The following is a 19887-nucleotide window of genomic DNA, read 5'->3' as shown; positions in this document are numbered from 1 at the left end:
GGAAGATCTTCAAATTAGTACTTCTAATAAAGAAAATGAATTGAAATACGAAATTTCTTGGAATTTTCCCAGAAAACATACAAATGTCTAAGTTTGTGTGAAATCCCAGAAAACATATAATTTTTATCAGCTTTGCAAATTTTAAGAATTGATAGTTGTACCATCATAAGCTTACCTGAAAACATGAAATATTTGTCAAGACTCAAACTTCTTGATGTTGGAAGATGCAAAATGCTTCAGTGTGTACCACCAGCACTTCCGCAATCCATTCAACATCTCCTTGTCAAACAATGTTATATTCAACCATTGAACTTGAACCATCTAAAATACCCCAGTGTACCTTTTTGCTCTCAAATTGTATAAAATTGGATGAGCTTTCATATGATGCAATTTTGAAAGATGCCATTGTCAAAATTGAACTTCCAGCAAAACAACCACCAGAAACAGTTTATACTTCTTATTTCTATCCATCACCTTTTTCCTATGTATCAGGTAAAAACAGCAAAATTAGCTACTATTTACCAGCTAGAAATGGCGAGATTGGTTTCATAACCACTTTACACAATCTTTGTTCACTATTGTAATTCCCAAAAATTTGTTGGGCTTCATTTTCTACCAAGTTGTTTCTGACATTGGAGACTATGAAATTATTGGGTGTAAATGTTACCTTCAAATGCTACTATTCCTCAGAAGAAACAGTGCATGAATCCAAGAGAAAGAGGAAAATTCATGAAATAGAAACCAACATTGTCCAAAATAAAGTGAAGGGCTCTGAGTCTATTGAGTATGGAAAAAAACTCCTTTGACAAAAAAGTTAAAGTAATGTGTCTTTTAAACTTCAAACTTGGAATCCGAAGAACTAGAAGAGTTGAGGTATTCTTCCTGACCATTTTTACATTGGTATGGTACTAATTAATTTAGTTTACATACTTTATTGTTGATACGATTTCTTTTGCAACAAAGTAAGCTATTTTTTGTATAAAATTATGTTGTTCATGAATAGGTGTGTACTTGAAGAACTCTTGCGTATTTGATATGGTGGAAACAGATCATGTACTAAGATGAAATTCTGATGTTGGGACTTATAACTCTTGCGAGTTGAAGATGTGCATGCAACAAAACATCTCGATCATTGGTGAAGAATGGAATTTTATTTGAGAAGAAGAATGTGAGAAAGATTTACATTTACCTACTGTAATACAAGGAACGACGAAATTTTCTGCTATCACCACCACCCATCATGTTCCAACCGATCATGTTCCAAATTAAATACTATCGAAATGGTGGAGGAGAGATGTTAGGTTTTATATAACATTATCAAACTTAAATCCAATAAAAAACATTATCAATACAATAGAATAATGAGTTTTCATTTCTTATATGATGCTCGATTTTTTCTTTTTTTTCATTTTTATATAAGGTGGAACTTAGATTCTCGGATAATAGACTTAGATTCTCAACAAGTAAGAGAAGTGAAGAAAAGTGAAAATTAAAGATGAAGGAAAATTTACTTTCCCTGAAATCTAATTCTAGAAACCATGTTTCCCGTGTTTAATTTATAGGTTTAATTGCTTGTTTTATCCCCAGTTTTGTTGAAGTGTGTCAAGCTCGTTCACCCTTTTAAAAAAGTTGCAATTTCGTCCACTCATGGTTTAAAAGTGTCAATTGCATCCAAACATAGAAAAATTTGCATCAATCAAGTCAATTCCGTTAAATAGACAGAAACGGCGTTAACTTTTTCTTTCTCTCTCTTCTGCTCCTCTGACTATAACAGTTTTTTGTCAGAACACCCTTCAATATTTTAAAAATTTGTACTGTGTGTCAGCCACACAGTCATAAGCAATAAATTTTAAATAATTTATTAAAAAATAATATATTATAATATTCATGGATAACATTTTTTGTGCATTTCAAGAGTTGGAGAGAGAAGGTTTAATCATTCAATTACTGAAAAGTGCTAGTTCCTCTCTCTTACCCTGTTCAAAATTAAACAATATTAAAGATTGTTAATCCTACCATCATAACAATTTCTTTTTATCTTTTTTTTTTGTTTGAAAAAAACACTATGGTGAGACAATCTTTTAACTTATATTAGCAATATAATTTTTAAGTTTCGTAAATTAAAAAATCTAGAAGAAACATTTACAGAAACATACAATAAACTTCATAATTCAAAAACAAACATTTACAAAAATTGAAACATTTCAATCAACATTTACAAAAACTGAAACAAATTATTAATAAATAATAATATTTGTGTTGACAGTAAAAAAAAAACTACCAACTAACAACTCATAAAAAAATTAACTTTTTTTTCATAAGCTCTCGTTTTCTCTCTTTTCGTCTATATTTTATTTTTATTTATTAAATTTATTTAAATACTACTGAGTTTTTACAAATTTTATTTGTATTTAACTTTATTATAATATTTTTATTAATTTAATATTCTTTTGAAACTGGGTGTCAAACAAAAAAACATATATTTTGCTTAGATATATTTACACAATAATATACATATATTGTTTTTGTCCTTTTATATTATTAAAACATTTAAAGAAGGGTATATGTGTACACGTAATAGTAATAGTTAGGTTGAAAAGTAGAGTGGAACATAATATTATCTTTTTCTTTGTACAGAGGTTTAATTGCTCCTTTGAAATAAAAAATGTTTAATTGTTTTATTTGGAAAGTAATCATTTTATGCTGCAAACACTGACAAAAAGACTACATTGCACAGAAAAGTAGAAGAGAGAGAAGAAAAAATTAACGCTGTTTCTGTTTATTTAACGGAAAGGACTTAATTGAGGCAAATTCTTCTAAGTTTGGATGCAATTGACACTTTTAAACCATATGTAGACGAAATTGTAACTTTTTTAAAAGAGTGAACGAACTTGACACACTTCAACAAAACTGGGGATAAAACAAGCAATTAAACCGTTATATTTAAAAATTAAATGATAGTCAGTTTGACACATTTGAAGAGAATGAAAGAGTTGCAAATATCTTGATTCGCCTAATGAACTGAATTGAAATTAACTGATACACAAAAAACTGCTTCTCAGTGCAATTCCATAAACTACAATAAAAAGCTGCACCGAAAGAAAATCACTGCACATTTTTGGTCTCCCATAAGTCATTTGCGACCATGTTCTACAACATAAAAATAGATGCTTTTTAACAACTTTTTATGGAAAAAGGATCACAACGTTAAAAGCCTTTGGAACTTAACTACAATCTGCTTCACTGGTTTCAACGCACTTCTGTAGAAGCAATCTCAAGCTCTGCCCACCAAAGTGGAGAAAGTTTTGGAACTGCTGATTCGGGTGTTATCTTTGTTATCTCTCTTAGCTTCTCACTGACATCTTTCATTATTGGTCTCTGCTTTGGATCTGGATGCACACAAGATTTAATCAATGCAGCAACTTGTTCAAGCTGATCCTCTTGGTAAGATTCAAGAATTGGATCCACCATATCCCTGAGAGGTTGGTCTCCTTGTAAATAGTGTGATGCCCAGTTTTCAAGGGAGTCCCTTTGTTCCACTGAATAAGGGAGACGACCAGTAACCATCTCAAATAACAAAGCACCAAAGCTATAAACGTTAGTTTCTAGACTTGCTTTTGGCATGTCAATGGCTTTTGTCTCAGCTGAGGTTATTTCATAGGAAAAACTAAAATCTGAGAGTTTGGCAGCATAATCATCAGTCAAGTAAACAGTTTGAGAATTCAGCTTGATAAGGGCCATAGGAGGGTCCAATTGGTGCATATGCTGCAAGCAATAAGCCATACCCGTTGCAACTCTAAGCCTTGTTACCCAATCCAAGTGCTCAGCCTCTTTTACTGGCACTCAAAAGAACAAATTTACCAACTCAAACACAACAATAACTAGTTTTATGGTTTTCAACAAGTTTAACCAATAATTTAGAACGTGTTAAAGAATGCATGTTGCTATACTTGGTGTGCTAATTACTCTAAAAATGGTAAAACACTTACTGTGTAAATGCTCAAATAGTGTTCCATTTGGGGCATATTCAAAAACCAACATTCTGGTGAAAGGCTCCTCCTCTTCACAGTATCCAATAAGATTTACAAAATTCTTGTGGTTCACTTTCGATAATGTATCTATCTGAAACCATAACGGTTAAAAAGTTAGTTATAATTACAATGGTTAGATTGCAATTCTAGTGTTAAGTTTGTTTGGTCTTCTTCTGTTATGATAATTGATACCTTGTTTCTAAATTGAACTTCTAAAGTCTTTGACCAATTCTTGGATGATGTCACCGGAACAGAAGTTACAGCAATTTCAACGCCACTAGACAAAGTTCCTTTGTACACTGTGCCAATAGGTGAAGTACCGATTACATTACTAAAATCTTCACATGCTACTTCAAGATTCAATCTCCTTAGCTTTTGAGCGCCTGAAAATGAAGAACTCTGTCATTCAAAGCAAGATCATTAGATGACCGAAGAACCCTGAAAATAAGTTAAGTTCCTGTTCTTTGTCGTGTTTCAGGAATCCTGAGTTGCTATGCATTATGGGATTTAGACCTTCTATTTTTTTATTAAAAAGACATGATCCTTCTTGGAAACAGAAAAACAATTTTTTTTATTATAAGCAGTAGATCTTGTGCCTAATAATGTAGGTCCTAGCATGATAGACAAAATTTAAAGGCAATTCCTCGGGGACTTTTGTGATATTCTATTTTTAGATTTGAAGTCAAATTCACTTGAGATCATGTAATATCAAGTAAAACTTCAAATTTGATTTGAGAAGAACATTAAAACACTTAAAAATTGTATATAAGCTTTATCATGATAAAAATTGTGTGCTGCTTAGATTTACCAGTTACAAATGCCTTCTCCAGCTGTCCACTTAGTCCCGTGGCCCAAGGTCTGACATTAACCACCTTTGTTTTACAAATATATAAGCCAATGGTTGAAAAAAGAAGAAACACTGCACCACCTATAACTCCAACCAAAATATGAACCTTTGGTGAAGTGCTTTTTTCAGTTTTAGGTAGTGCTCGAGAACCTGGTGTAGAATGTGGAGTAGGAGACTTAGAAGCACTTTTCTCAGGGGGAGATAGCTTTGGCACTGGTGAAGGAGGAGAAGGAAGTGAAGGCTTCTCTTGTGGTGGATTAGCCGCACGATTACGAGGATCTTCATGAGTACGATGAAATGGTTTTTTAAGTTGCAGTAGGCCACGAGCAATACCTTTACCTTGACCAATATGCCTTTAAAAAGAAAATTGTGTGAACTTGGTTTTTTAGAAAAAAGAAATAGGATGACCCTATCATATAATAAAATATATATACATTGGACACGACTAAGAATACAAAATACAAGTACATAATTCCAGAGATGGACCACATTTCAATTAATTAGTAACATACCATGTGGTGGCTCTTTCTATACACGCTGGCATTTTAGCAGCATTAGTTAGCTGATTTTCACCCACTTGGCACTCAGAAAGCAGCCTCAGTTCATTAATTTCCGGTGAGAAACCAACAAGAAATTCATTGTTATCCAACAAGCTACAATTAGAAGAAACCGAGTGAGCATATGTGCAAAAAGTTTCTTAAAAGAAAAAGTGAAATTGAACTATTCAAAGAGGGTCATCACCCTACAGGATTGCTAGTGAGATATTGCTCCCAAGATCAGCAGGTAGATGTCCACTGAAGTTGTTGTATCCCAAATCCAAAACCTCCAATTCTTTTAACTCCACAAATCCTTCAGGGATGGTCCCAGAGAAAGAGTTGTTCCGTAAAATACTGCAGCATATTCACCCTCCAATTATTCGATCAAAGGCCAAAATAGAATTAATGAAGGAAAGGAACCGAGATAGGAAATGAATGAAACCAGGTAAGAAAAATTACATGGAATTTATGTGGATAAGTTTCGCAAGCTCAGGTGCCAGAGTTCCTTCAAGGCAGAGATCCTTCAAATTCCTGAGCACAAAATCACTCAAGTCAATTTCAAAACAGAGGAAACTATAGTTCAAAAGCTGTTAGATAACAGCCTGTTTCTGTGGACTTTTCAAATTCCTGACCAAACAAATCTTTCATGCTTAACACTATGAACACTGGGGAATACTTTTAACATGAGAGACTAATGAAGAAAAATTGTTAAAAAAAACATAAATATTCCTCTTTTTTTCTTGTGTGGCCATGAATTATACCACAGCATTGGCTACAAATAAGCAGTTTCTGAGAAAAAGGGTTAAAAAAATAAGCACTTACAAGGCGACAACTCTTCCATCTGAGCACTCAACTCCAAACCAATTACAAGGGTCAAAAGATGAATCATCATCCACCCAATTTGACAAAGCACCAAAAGGGTCACTCACTATTCTCTGCCTGAACTTCAAAAGAGCATTACCTGCACACAGAAACCACGTTTCAGCATCATCCAAGCAGCCACCAGATTCCTCAAACCCAAAAATCCCACCACTAGTGAGGTACCTTCTTCATTCAAAGAACAACACAAACCCAAACTCTGAAACAAGAAAAAAACCGCCACAAGGCGCGAAGCTATACAAAGATCCTGCAAGCGGCTGAGTTTCCTGTTCTTTTCCATTCTTGCAGCAAGAAAAGCGTGTTTCTTGCAAGAATTTAAGGTTAATATCCAAAGGAAGCAAATTTGGAAAGAGCAAACGTATTAAGAAAAAAAAAATGTAGTTGAAGAAGATGTAGAAGGAAGAAGCAAAAGGGTGAAAGTAAAGTAAAGCATGGACTGGTTCCAAAGTTCTAATAAATTCTAAGGTAACATGTAATGACAGCTTCAGTTGGGATTGGTGTGTGTCTGTGTTTTTATCAGTGAATGGACCCAAGAGACTTGAAAGCGCGTTCGCTGTCACTGAGCTAACAAGTCATAATAGTAGTAACGGTGCAAGGAGTGAGCGAAGGACAGAACAGGTTCATATAACCTTTTGTAATACGTTATTATTAATTTCACGGAAATATATAAAGAAAATCTTGTGATGCTATTAACTCTTTCAACATTTTAATAATTCAATTCTTTTTAAAATATTTTTATTGTCTGATTGTATATTTTAAAATTCTTACTTTAGGACGAAACTCCACATTTCCACCACAAAATATAAAATATCAGGGTGTTTTTTCCACACTCTATAAATATGATTCTGTTTGATTTTAGTTTTTATTAATAATTTAATATAAATATAGTCATTACAAAAATGTTAATTTTAATGGAATTATATTTAATATTTCTGTTGGTTTTTTATATTGTTAAATGTGTTATCCGCAGTTATTATTTTTATTATGGTTAAATATGTTTTTAGTCTCTTAATTTTCAGCAAAAATTGGAATTAGTTTAAGAAATGCGTTTGAAATATCAAATAAAATTAATAAAATTTGGTTAAAAAGACTAAATTCACACATTTTTAAAGTTTGGGAACTAAATTAGTCTAAAGTTTTGAAAAAAACTAATTCCAATTCGCTGAAAGTTAAGGGATCAAAAACATATTTAAACCTTTTTATCATAGAGTCGGTCCACGCTAACATGTTAACGGAATATTTGATAATTTTTGAAAAAGCGAAACTCACCGCAGTTTGTAAAAGCTTGAGTACTTCATAGAGGTTTGTAAAACTCTTATTATGTCAACATTCAACTTTCAGTATTTTCCGTGGAGTTTACTTTGTTGTGTTTTTTTTAAATGTAAACCAATGTTTCCTTTTCCTCTAGTACGATCAGTGGGAGAACAAAGAAAATGAATAATGAAAAAAATAACATTACGATAAAAGAGAAAAAATAAAAATAAATACGGTGTGAAATTTTAAAGAACCAAATTTTACTGAGTTTTTTAAAAGAAAATTGATAATTCAAGATTGGATTGGATTGAAAAAATTTTGAAATTTTAATATAGTCTAATTTTGAATTTAATTCACTTAGAAATAGGTTCATCTAGGTTGAACTCGTAATCGGATTGACTCACAATTCATCTCATTTTTTAATAAGTATTTTTTATTAGATTAATCATTTTATAAAATATTGAAATAGAAGCTAAAGTAAAATTACTTTTATATGAAATAATTATATAACATATGAAAAATCCACAAATATTATATAAACAAATTTGAATCTTTATAAAGTTATTCAAAATATTTGTTGAGAAAATTTATTAATACATGAATGAAATCTTATCACAAATCTAATTTAAACTTGCACTTTAGTTAAATTTGAATTAAAAATATATTATTTTTAATAATAATAAAAATTATAATTAAGTGAACAATTAAGCTAATGAATTTAACTCATTAATTCGTAATAGACGGATTAAATTCAAATTTCTTTTAACTTATTAATAAATAAGTTGGGTTGAGTTAATAACGTTACATGTCCGTTTTAAATCTTAACATTTATCAACAATTTTAAAAATATTTAGTAGTTTTGTCTTATAATATAATATTATCACTGCTCTTAATAAATCCCTTAAAATTAAACATATTTGAATATGGGTATTCCCTTTTTTATCTTTATGCTATTAAAAAATAATATAAAAAGTAATTATGTTTATGGTATATTCTTTTACTATTTTTTTTACGTGGAAAGTTATAAACACATATTATGTAATATAAAATAAGAAGTATACGTAACTATCTTCTTTAAATTATATTTATTAAGAAATAATGATTATATAATACAAGTAATATAAAAGAACAAAATTCATATAATATATTTTACTAAAATGTATTAAAAAAATGCGTGTAATTATATTATTTATAAAAAAACAATAAATATATTATTTAATGGAATTATATACATAAAAATAATATAACTATTTTAATTTGAAATATTTTTTATCATCTTAAATATTGTACCTAAAATTTCTATTTTAATGTTAAACCAATTAATGGTAGAAACTTCTAAAAAGGTCAAGATATAAAAACATTTCTTAAAAAAACAAAGTTAGATAAAATTATATTTACATAGAAATAAAACTTGTTTAAATCTAGGTTTAATCACTCATGCATATATTTGTTTACATGTATATAGTCAAACACAAGTCTTAGTCAAGTCTTAAGAGCCAACGAAAGAGAAAAATAAATAATTAAATGGACATGATAAAATAATAAATGAATGGCCGTGTTTTTGATAAGGATGATATGATTTGAGAAAGATGTTTTGGTGCCATTTATGTTTATGCTTCCATGACTTGACTTAGCTATATCTATATAGGTGGTGATCATAGAAAGACATGCCTTTCTCTAAGTCTTTTTCATTAACAAATTATACAAATATTACTTTAGTAACTAATTTATCGATTCATCATATATGAATTAAGTTTTAAGTATGATTTAATCCAATAAATATAGTAAGTTTAATTTTAAATCTTTAATAAAAAAAATATTAATGATGATTGTCATAAACTTGTTTTTAAATTATTACTATTATAATTTCGTAATTAAATGATATTTATATAAATATTATTTATTTTGAAATCATTAGTGTAGGTTTAACGTTTTAACTAGCGCAATATATTATAGTTTTAAAATTAAAGTATATAATGATCCAACGGTATTTTTGAAAAATTTATAGGTTTTAGTTGCAAAAGAATTTTTTCATATACTCCTTTTAACATGTTAATAAAGAACCAAGACTGAAAGGCATCAAAATTTTCAAAAATTTTCAAAAATCACATTTCTCTTTTGTTTATTTATATTAACGGTACAAATGGTCTCAATTGCAAAAGAAGTGAAGTCATATAACCCTTTTTGGTATCGGCCAATAGAAAACTAAAATCGAAAGATGCGCCAAAATTTAGAAATCTTTTTCAAAATCCTGTTAACTTTTATTTATTTTTTCTAAAGAGGATATATATGGTCTCAGGTTTCACATAATCGAAATCATATGTTCTTTTTGTTTCGGTTCTATGGAAAATTGAGGCTAAAGGTAATTAAAATTTCAAAATTAACACTTTGATATATTTAGGCAAGGACGAGTTTGATGTAGCTCAACCAAGATCAGATACAGCTCAACTAAGATTAGATACAACTTGATCAAAGTCAGATACAACTTAGCTAATGTTGGTTACAGCTTGACCAAGGTCGGATACAACTCTTTTTTTTATTTGTGTTTTTATGAACAATACATATGGCATAGGTTATTTCAAATACTAATATCATGCACTTTTGTCATCGTACCTTTTGTTCCTTATTGTGTTGCTCAGTGTGTGTTTCACCTTGTTGCTTTCATCATTCGTTGTCTTTGCCGTAATGGTAGCGTGATTCTCTTTGTTTCTTCTTTCTAATTTTATGTTTGCATTTTTATGCTTTGCTCGTGTCTTGCTCTTTTCTTTTTACTTTCCTCTGTTTGTTGTTGCTCTGCTCAGTTCATTGTTGCTTTGCTTTATTGTTTTGTTTTGCATTATTAATGGTTTAGGAACAAAGATTAATATGATGTCTAATATGAGTATGATGTTTAGGAGCAAAGATAAATATGATGTCTGGGATGAATATGTTGTTAACTTTTCTAGAAATAAAATTGCACAAAAAGTTTCAGAATTGTCCTATTTATTTAGTATACCGATTGAAATATTTTGAAAAAAAAAACTTTTTTGTTTTCAAAATATTTCAATTTTTATAGGTGGGACATTATTTGATTTCGAAATCTGAATATTATAGTCCTAACTCAAAGCGCTCCTTAGTGTATTTCTAAAAAGGAATCCTTTTTTCTTCGAATGTTAGCAATTAATATCCTTTCGAAACAATATTTTTTTCTTCATTGGATTGGAATTTACTGTGAATTCTTTTGATTTCGTATTGGATTTATGTATTCTTTTTTCTAAATTAAAGAAGGCAAATGCTAACTTCCGAAGTTTAAGTAAAAAAAGAAGATAAAATACAATCTAGATTTATCTAGAAGCTAAAAAATAATTGTATGTGGTGACCTATCTCACTTGGAATGTTGTATTGATGTTGAAAGAATTGTCTAGACCATCTGAATAACTTTTAATTGATTGTCTTGTAAAAGTAGCTCTCTAAAACGCGGGTACTATTGCATCATTCTCCATTGTTTCTTGTCTTTCACGCTTTAAGGTTCCTATTATTATCTTAAAAAATTATTTTTAATATGAGTCTATTATTTTAAAGTATGCTGTTTATTTTTTTTTTCTATGTTGGATATGTGATTAATTATATGCTTAAATATATTGTTGTATTGAGTTAGCCTTAGTTTTTGGTTTGAGATTTAATACACAAATTATTTACTATCTCCAACTTTTTGAAGAAATATATTTTTTTAAAATTAATATAAGAAGAAACAATACTAATAATTTATGAGTATTGAATCATGAATAAACAAGACGTCAGAGAACCTGCGTGAGGAATAAAATAATTAAATATTACCCTTATTCACTTATAAATGATGTAAGTCTTTTAACTTTTTTTATATAAAATAACTAGTTACTTATTTCAAATAAATATTTTATTTTCTGGTATATGTTTAGTGTAAGTAACCATAAATGATTGAATGATGTATACGAATTATTACACGATGGTAGAAAGTTGAAAGTCTTTCATATTTTTTTAAGAAATTATTATATGTTTTTCATATGTTTTTAAGAAATTATTATATGATAAGTTAGTTAATTAAAATTTTATTGATGAAGAATAATATAAGTACTTTATTTTTTATGTATTTATTTAGATATTTTTTTTCTAATAAATATATTTTTTATATTTAATAAAATATTTTTATTATAAGTTTGGTGTGGCCTCCTGTCAGAACCACTCAAATCCACGTACGTGCCGTTTTAGTGGATTCCATGTGTCAAGCGAGGGGTTCGACACTCAGATGGGCGAAGGCAGGTGTTGGCAGATGAGCGGACGCTCGTTTTGGCGATGGAAGGAAAACTTGATTTTTCAGAAATTCACGTCACTCTCTCTACATGCACCCTTCTTCCCCAGATTCTGAAAATCTCATTTTCTCCTCCTTCTCTCTAAATCTCCTTCATCTTCTCTCTAAGAAATCCTTACCGTTTCTTACTCCGATCATCACTCAGGCACCATTTCCACTCTCCCGGTGTCAAGAGCTTTGATTGAACCGATCGGTTTGTGAAGCTGAGCTGGTAAGTTCTTCTCTTCACTCAGCCGTGCGGTTTTCTGGACATGCAAACCAAGTTCTGGTTTCATGTGTTGTTTACTTTCTAAAATTCGTAGTTCTGATAGTGTTGGGTTTTCACTTGGTGTAGTTTGGATTGTCGAGCGTTGAGGGTAGGAGAACTTGTAGTGGTGGAACTGTATTCTGCCTCTGTGAACGTCCGGTCACGCTCAGAGGTAAGAGAAGCTTATATAATTTAATTGTATGTTGCTTGTATTGCATGTACGTTCGTTGAATTGACTGAATTAATATGAAATATGATGGTTGCTATGTTTTGATTTTATGAAGTATGGAAATTTACTATGATATGAATGTATGAAATTATGAAGATAAATGTTGAGAAGTGAGTGGAGATAAATAATTCTAGTATGAAATTTTCCTATGAAAGTGTACGTTCGTCACTGAACGGTCCTTGACCGTTTGATTTTTCTAGTGAACTTAGATGAAATTGGATTCTTTCATTTGGGAAGAATCCTAGTTGAGGACGAGCGTTTTCGTTTTGTAATAATGTGCATGAGCGTTCGGCCAAGCGTAGTTGTTCCTTGGTATTCGGTTATAAAGTTAAGTATATCTATATGTATTTGTATATTTTCGTTTGTTCTTAAACACTACTCAAAATGGTATTTTATTATATTTATCAAGCCTTCTACTATAAGTTTAGTAGTGCTCGGTCTTACACAAGCGCTCGTATTGAGTAGTGCTCGGTCTTACACCAAACGCTCATTCTCTTTCATATAATCTATCTTGATGAAAATGGCGTTCGTCCAACTTCAATAGAGTTCTCTCTCTACCGTGCTCGGTCATTGACTGGCATTCGGTTTTCTTGATGTTAAACTCAAATAAGCTAAGTATTTATAAGCGTTCGGTTTCTTCATGTGAATTCTTCTAAGTATTATTCTTTGAATGTTCTGAAGTGTCTGTATCCATTGGTTTCGGCCTAGAGTCTTAGCACTTGGCATGGTCTTTTCGGTGTTCGGTTTGAGCTCTCAAGGGTCAGTTCATTTAATTGGCTTACTTTGTAAATAACATTCGTTCTATTCGTTCTTGTGATATCTAATTGTACTCGGTTTCTTTCTCAACCCGATAGTAACCCTCTCGGTCTTAATCTGTTCTGGAACTGGAGACCTCTCGGTCTCGCTCTAAGTGTTCGGTCTCGTTCTGAGTTAGGATTGAACGTTCGGTATTTTGGTATCCTTAGGGATCTTTGTACGAAGGGTTTAATTGATATGATTAATAATGAAAGATGAAGAGAATATGATATGGATGAAATGTTTTGGATTATGGACGAGCGTTACGGGGAGGAATAGCTCATGAATGTATATTGGAATTTGTAAAGTATGAATGTGGGCATGCTAAGCTGGCGGTTCATCCTGATGTTCCGTGATTACTCGTCCTCACGTAGAGGAGGGTAAGTCATGTGTGGGAACGGCAGGAGGTCCTAGTCCTTATGGTTAATTTGGGCAGATAGGACTAACCTTGGGTGGTAGCTGTTGAGGGCATCCCAGCTACTACATCACCCGGGTGCACGAACGTTGTAGCTACACAGATTTCATACAGTCCGGACAGTCAGTCTAGTATTAGGCTTTGCATGAACGAATGATGAATTATCTTGTTTGGTTGATTGTGTGAAATATATGTTTATACATGAATTAAATTACATAAGCTTACCCTATGTTTCCTGTCTTGTCTATTTTGTACGTTCGGTTGTCCTTCTGTTGCAATGATCATCCATGTGGATGTGAGTAGAAGGAGACGAGCTGCTAGAAGAGGCGTTGGAAGAAGAAAACTTAGTTGAGGTAGAAGTTAAGACCGAACAGTAGAACCGTTCGGTCAGTAGTATAGTCTGATAGTAAGGTGATTGCTCGATCACCTTTTCCCTTTTCTTTCGCAGGACCGTTCGGTATAATTCTTTTGTAAACCGTTCGGTCAGAATTGCACCCTGTACAACTTTAAATTTCTTGTTCTTCTTTGTAAGGTCGTTCGACCACAACTGTACGTTATATTTTAATGTAAGACTGTTCTGTAATATTATCAATATGATTATTCTATCATATAGTTTTAGACTGGATTTTTGGGATGTCACCTCCATACTTTATACAATTTATTTTATTTTAATAAATTTTTATGTAACAAAAATGATTGATAAATTTAAAGTGTGTTTGTTTGAGAGTAACATGAAAAAAATGCAAAGACGGATTTGCGTTTACAATTGTATTCGTTTTGAGGAATTTAAAAGCGACGCAAGACTATTAAATTTGTAATTTTTTTTATTCTTTGTATATGAGTGATATTTAAGGGTATATGAAAGAAAAAACCCTTTATGTAGAAGAAATATAAGTAAGGTATATGGTTTAAAAACTAGTTTTATCAAATTCCATGTGTTTTGTTTTGGTGAACTTCAATTAACGGTGAAAGTAATTATTAAAATAAATAAGTTATAATAATAATAAATATATTAAATAATATTAGTAATATTAACAATATTAACGTTACAAAGAATGTACCATATTATGAATACATTACTAAAAATATTATTTTATTTCTATTATTTTCAAAAAATACATTATTTAAAAATATTATTTTATATTATTATTATGATAATTTAATAATCTTTATTTTCTATCAATTAAGTCAATATTTAAAATAGTGAATGTCATTAAAACAATTGATAAAATATTACATCACGACTTTATTTTTCAATAATGATTAATACAATAACTATTTTCATTTTTATTTCAAATTTAACTTATTAAGTTTAACATTTTAAGATTTTTTGTAAGTTTTTTTGTTTTACTTCATGAACCTTATATTATTCACACGAAGATCAATATCATAAGGCCTTTTCAAAATGGAAATTGATGAAAAAGTTAAGTTATTGATAATTTTTAAATAATCATTGTGATAAACGGGATGGTGGAAAATTTAGGCTGCTTCCAGAGGTAATTAAGCAATGAGATGCATAGATTTGTAGGATAAATGCTTTTTTTATCACCCAGTAATATGCGAACATTTAAAAGAGTTTAATACGAAATTTCATTTTTACCTCTAGTAATTTGATAATTTCCAATTTTATATATATGAAAACATAACCTCCTGGAATCCATTCTAAATAGAGATATTCGATTCCAAAAAGCAGTGTTTGATGAATTTTAAGAATCCAATGAACAAAAATGAAAAGAAGAACTTCCTTTCTACGCAACAAAAATACATTCACTATATTATATTATTAAAAAAATTAAAGTTTAAACAAAATAATTTGATCTTACTTAAATAAAATATTATTTTAATATTTTTTAAATTTTTATTTTTTTTCTATTAATTAAAATATCTTTACTATTAAATATATTATTAATAAATATCATTTTATATTATTTTTACAATTAAAAGATAATCTTCAATTTTACTAATTAAATATTTTTTTTATATTATTAAATCTTATACTAATTTCTTCTAATTTTTCTTTCAAATTCACTCTCACTCACTTTTAACTTTTTTAAAACAAAAACGAAAATCAACTTACTTTTAAATTCCTCAAATTCATTTACACATTCTTTCTCAAATTCATCTTCCAAAAAGAACACCCTTAAGGAAAAAAAAAAGTAATATATTGAGAATAGGATGTACACCACCAAATTAAAATCAATATTAATTACAATAGAATGTCAACTAAATATTTGTCATATTTTAATATTTTGGTCCATTAAAAAAAGACACTTAAGATATCTAATTCTATGTATATGGTACATAGATTAGTAAAATCAGTTTTTAATAGGCATTTTGCTGTCCAAGTTTCCTTATTTTCATAGGTGATTTATGCTGAAAAATTTCCTTTATTGTTATATTTAATAATCCAGTAAATTTTCTATATTGATTTGCTGCATTTAATTCCTTTGAATATTCAAAGACTCTCCATTGATATTGGCAATATTTGAGGTGTGTCATCCTATTCTTTGCACCTACATTGGGTTTCCTTATTCGCTCTATAATAAAAATGCATGAGGGCATCTTTCGGCAGAGAAATATCACAAAACGATAATCCAATTCACCGTGGTTATTGCGGAGGAAAAACTAGACTAATGCACACGGACAATTACATTGAGGAAGAGATAAATGAAACACAAAGATCATCAAATTGCAATTTCATCTGCGTTGCGTTAATTAAGAACATATATTTAAGTTTGGCACTGGAGCAACTCACAAATGGCCTCCGCTTGCAATTAACACTTAGCTAAGGATAGGAATGTCTAGTTGTGATTGGGACAGATGAAAGTCATAAGTTACTGAGAGTATTTCAGTTCCCAAGAACTAGTGAAGAGACTAAGCTGGCAAATTCAGACTTAGGTATTGAATGAATTAAAAAACTTGAGAGGTCATGAATCATGTGACAAGAATGTATCGTCTACAGAAAGGATATGCATATTAGGGTGCAAGGAACAAGTTTGAACTTTAAGATCTAGACACCCACCAATTTTAACATTTTATCTGAAAACATATTTCGAGATCCAGGCATGCCTGTTAAGGGTGCAAGAAGCAAGTTTCCAAGCGTTATTTTTAAGTAATGTGAAAAATTGGCATGAGGTGTGGAGATTGAGGCATTTTGGGCTTTCCAATTCCACGTTGTGATAGAGTGTATACAGATTTGGAAAGAGAATAATTCAATTGCGTTAAATACTCTCGCACGCTTCATATCCACCGCTAAGCTGACAAGGCACATTTCAAAAGTTTAGGATTTAAAAAAAGTTAACCCAAAATATAGCGTTGAGATCGTGTTAGTTAGAGAAGCAGTAAGAGTTAAATTTTCCATATAACGGTAGATATCTTGTGGTTCCTCACTTCATTATGAAAAACAAAATCTAAAAGTTCTTCATCGAATGTAAGTCAATTGCTCGATCCAACTTTGTATTTTCATGGGTAGCATGTTGGAGAGAATATAGAACACTGAATAAAATAAACATATGACAATTTCCGGAGAACGGCCATGGCACCAAACGTACTTTTCTTCTAAGGAGGGTTTTGAATTAACATAGTCAATGGTCCATCCTAGTTCCTAACTTCCCACCCACTTTCATTCTGATGTAAGGTGCACAATGTATCCCACAAGTCACGAATACGCTTCAAAATATAATTTCAGTTCTTAAAAAAAAAACGTTTTTTTGCTCATAGTTCGTCCTTACATTATAAAGACAAAAAAATATAGATCATGAGATAAGCTGGGGTCATGTTAACGTGATAAAAGATGAGAATTGAGCATGAAGAAATTTGCACTATAAAAGAAGTGGGCCAAGCAATCAAAATCAGTACTCAAAAAAACAGGGAAATGGAGAATGGGCCAGACCCTAAACGAGTTCCAACACACGCGGTTCCCACCTCCCAAGACAATTGTCCACGACCTACCTAATGATAATTGTGTATGAACAAGAACAAAAACTGAATCGAAAACTTTGTTAACAGTTTCGACCCTTTGAAGCAAATTTGGCATCATCCACCACCAGACAAACAATTTCAAACAAACAATTTCAGATTATTTGGTGTCATGCTAAACGAAACTTCTCATAGATACTATTGTGTGCTGTCACTCAGTACATGACTCGGCATGTCAAGCACCATGTGGACAATTAGTGTTTCATTAGTGTTGAAGTGTGGCATTACAACAAATCAAACCTATATCATAAGCTTTAAAACCATATAATAATATCAAAATATTATTAATAATTAATTAACAGTTAATAATGCCGTAACCCTATTCAGATTTGTAGATCCTCAGAGTACACGATTTCCATTAATATATGTAATGTAGTCGCATTGATGAAATGCAAGTGAGAAAGTCATTATTTATAAACATAAATTATTAATTTAATTTCTTCCGTGAGTTGTCTGTGAACTGTGAGCAGTAACTAACCGATAAAGTAAGTTATTTGGTGTGGCGCGGGTGCACGAAGAAGCAAGCAGGGCACCGAATCAAGCCGTTGAGATTGCAAGACGGACAGCTTCGAAATCCGTTTTTTTCGGTGAAGATTTTGTGGCTTCCGTTGCACTCATCGCACACTACGAATCTGAAACCTCCGCAGCAGTCGCAAGCGTTCTGATTCGAGCGCGGGAGCCGTTCGATGAGGCGGTGGAGCTCGCCGCTCTCGTTAAGTTGACGAACGTCGTCGGCGCCGCCGATGTATACACCGCCGACGAAGACGCGTGGCAGAGCGAGGCTGCGGCGGCCGAGAACGGCGTGAAGTTCGTCGCGGAAGCGGTCATCGATGGAGACGTCGCGCTCGTCGACGGCGACGCGGAGGCCACGGAGGATGGATCGGACAGCTCGGCAGTCGTCGAAAGTGCGGCGGACGACGCGGAGACTGGTGAAGTATACTACGACGCCTTGGTCAAGGCCGGGCGAAAGAGCAGCGGGGACGGTAGCGCGCGAGGCACCCCAGGCGCGAAGTACGGCAGTGGAGATCCGGACGCGGCGGAAGAGCGACGGAGATTTGGGAGCGGCGGGGCCGGATTCCGGCTTTTCTTGGAGGAGGCTCTGAATGTCTTTGAAAGATGAACAGGAGAAGCTTAATGAGCGAGATCGAGAATGCGAGGGCGATGACGAGGGTGACGGAGACGGCGGTGGAGCGTTGCGGAACCGGTTGGGCGAATTAAGCCACGGTGGCCACATGAGAAGTTATTAGGGAAAGGGAAAAGGGTTTTGGAGGTAGTGAAGAGGAGTGAGAGGGTAATGCGCAAAGGAGAAGAAACGTTGAGAGTGTGGGGGTTATAAATGGAAAAAGGCTTATTAATGGTTGCTGTTATCCATGATGCATCATCATTGTTCCCCATAATCATAACCCTACCTACAGCTGCATGTGCCTTCTTTCTTTTTTATTATGCCTTTCTACAAATATTTAATTCTCAAGGTTTTTAAATCTTCAGTTTTTACAATGCTTTCACACGTGACGTGAAACCTCAAATATTAGGAAAATTAAAAAAATCTTCAAACACTACCGTAGGTTATAGTATAAGTTGAAAAGAGAAGCAAAAAAAAAATTGTGGCGTATATGTTTTTAAAATCTATATCATGCGTATTGCTGTCAAAAAGTATTATAATTATTTATATATATTTCTTTTATATAATTTATGATTCAGATTATGGTTTTATTTGAATTTATATTTAGAAAATTCTTTATAAATATTTTGAATGATTTTATTCTCTTTTAAAATATGGTAAATCTTATATATATTTTGTAAATATTTGCCATCCGACTAGTTTCACCCATAGATTCTTCAGAAGTGACTTAGTCTAACCCAACTCAATTTTTCGCAACTTCTAATGGAAATACAGAAGCGACTCCATTAAAATAATTTAACATTTAATGTAAAGTTTTTAACTAATAACGTAACATTTTTTGTAATTGTGAAGAGTGGTTGCAGAATCATTAAGGATGAAATATATGGTGTGACATATTTAAAATCTATATATTTTGTAAATAAATCAAATTCGCCTTACCAATTATAACACAATAAAATAGAATATTGTACATTTTGATAATTTTATTTCTAATATAACATACGTTTTAAATTATTTAATTTTTCAAATATTTAAAAGAAATTATTAACTCAAGCCAATACAATCTGATGAATCTGATAAAGATATTAGGTAACCGCTCCGGTACATCCTCCTATAAATAACAAGTCTATAAAAATTGTCTCAATCTATCAATATCCTGTTTCATCAAAAAAACGTATTTTGTGTATTTTGTTTAAACAATATTCTAACTGATAAAATAATTATCA

General features: G+C 31.6%; 2 protein-coding genes across 2 annotated transcripts; both read right to left on the bottom strand.

The window, feature by feature from the left end:
* Positions 1-2981: 2981 nt before the first annotated feature.
* Positions 2982-6899, bottom strand: LOC108338631 (probable inactive receptor-like protein kinase At3g56050). The gene is made up of 9 exons (XM_017575632.2): positions 6459-6899; positions 6237-6375; positions 5874-5945; positions 5625-5768; positions 5391-5531; positions 4840-5231; positions 4224-4414; positions 3990-4122; positions 2982-3836 (listed from the first exon to the last, which is right to left on the bottom strand). Exons 1-9 carry the CDS (start codon positions 6571-6573, stop codon positions 3250-3252), a joined length of 1914 nt encoding a protein of 637 aa, XP_017431121.1. The 5' UTR covers positions 6574-6899; the 3' UTR covers positions 2982-3249.
* A 10887-nt stretch (positions 6900-17786) lies between these two features.
* On the bottom strand, positions 17787-19167 carry LOC108337520 (uncharacterized protein At3g28850). The gene has a single exon (XM_017574067.2). The coding sequence runs from the start codon at positions 18770-18772 to the stop codon at positions 18029-18031; it is 744 nt and encodes a 247-aa protein (XP_017429556.1). The 5' UTR covers positions 18773-19167; the 3' UTR covers positions 17787-18028.
* Positions 19168-19887: the final 720 nt, after the last annotated feature.

This window comes from Vigna angularis, chromosome 7, assembly GCF_016808095.1.
Source record: "Vigna angularis cultivar LongXiaoDou No.4 chromosome 7, ASM1680809v1, whole genome shotgun sequence".
Taxonomy (NCBI): Eukaryota; Viridiplantae; Streptophyta; class Magnoliopsida; order Fabales; family Fabaceae; genus Vigna; species Vigna angularis.
Note: the sequence above shows the minus strand (reverse complement) of the source record. Positions and strands in the feature narration are given on the sequence as shown.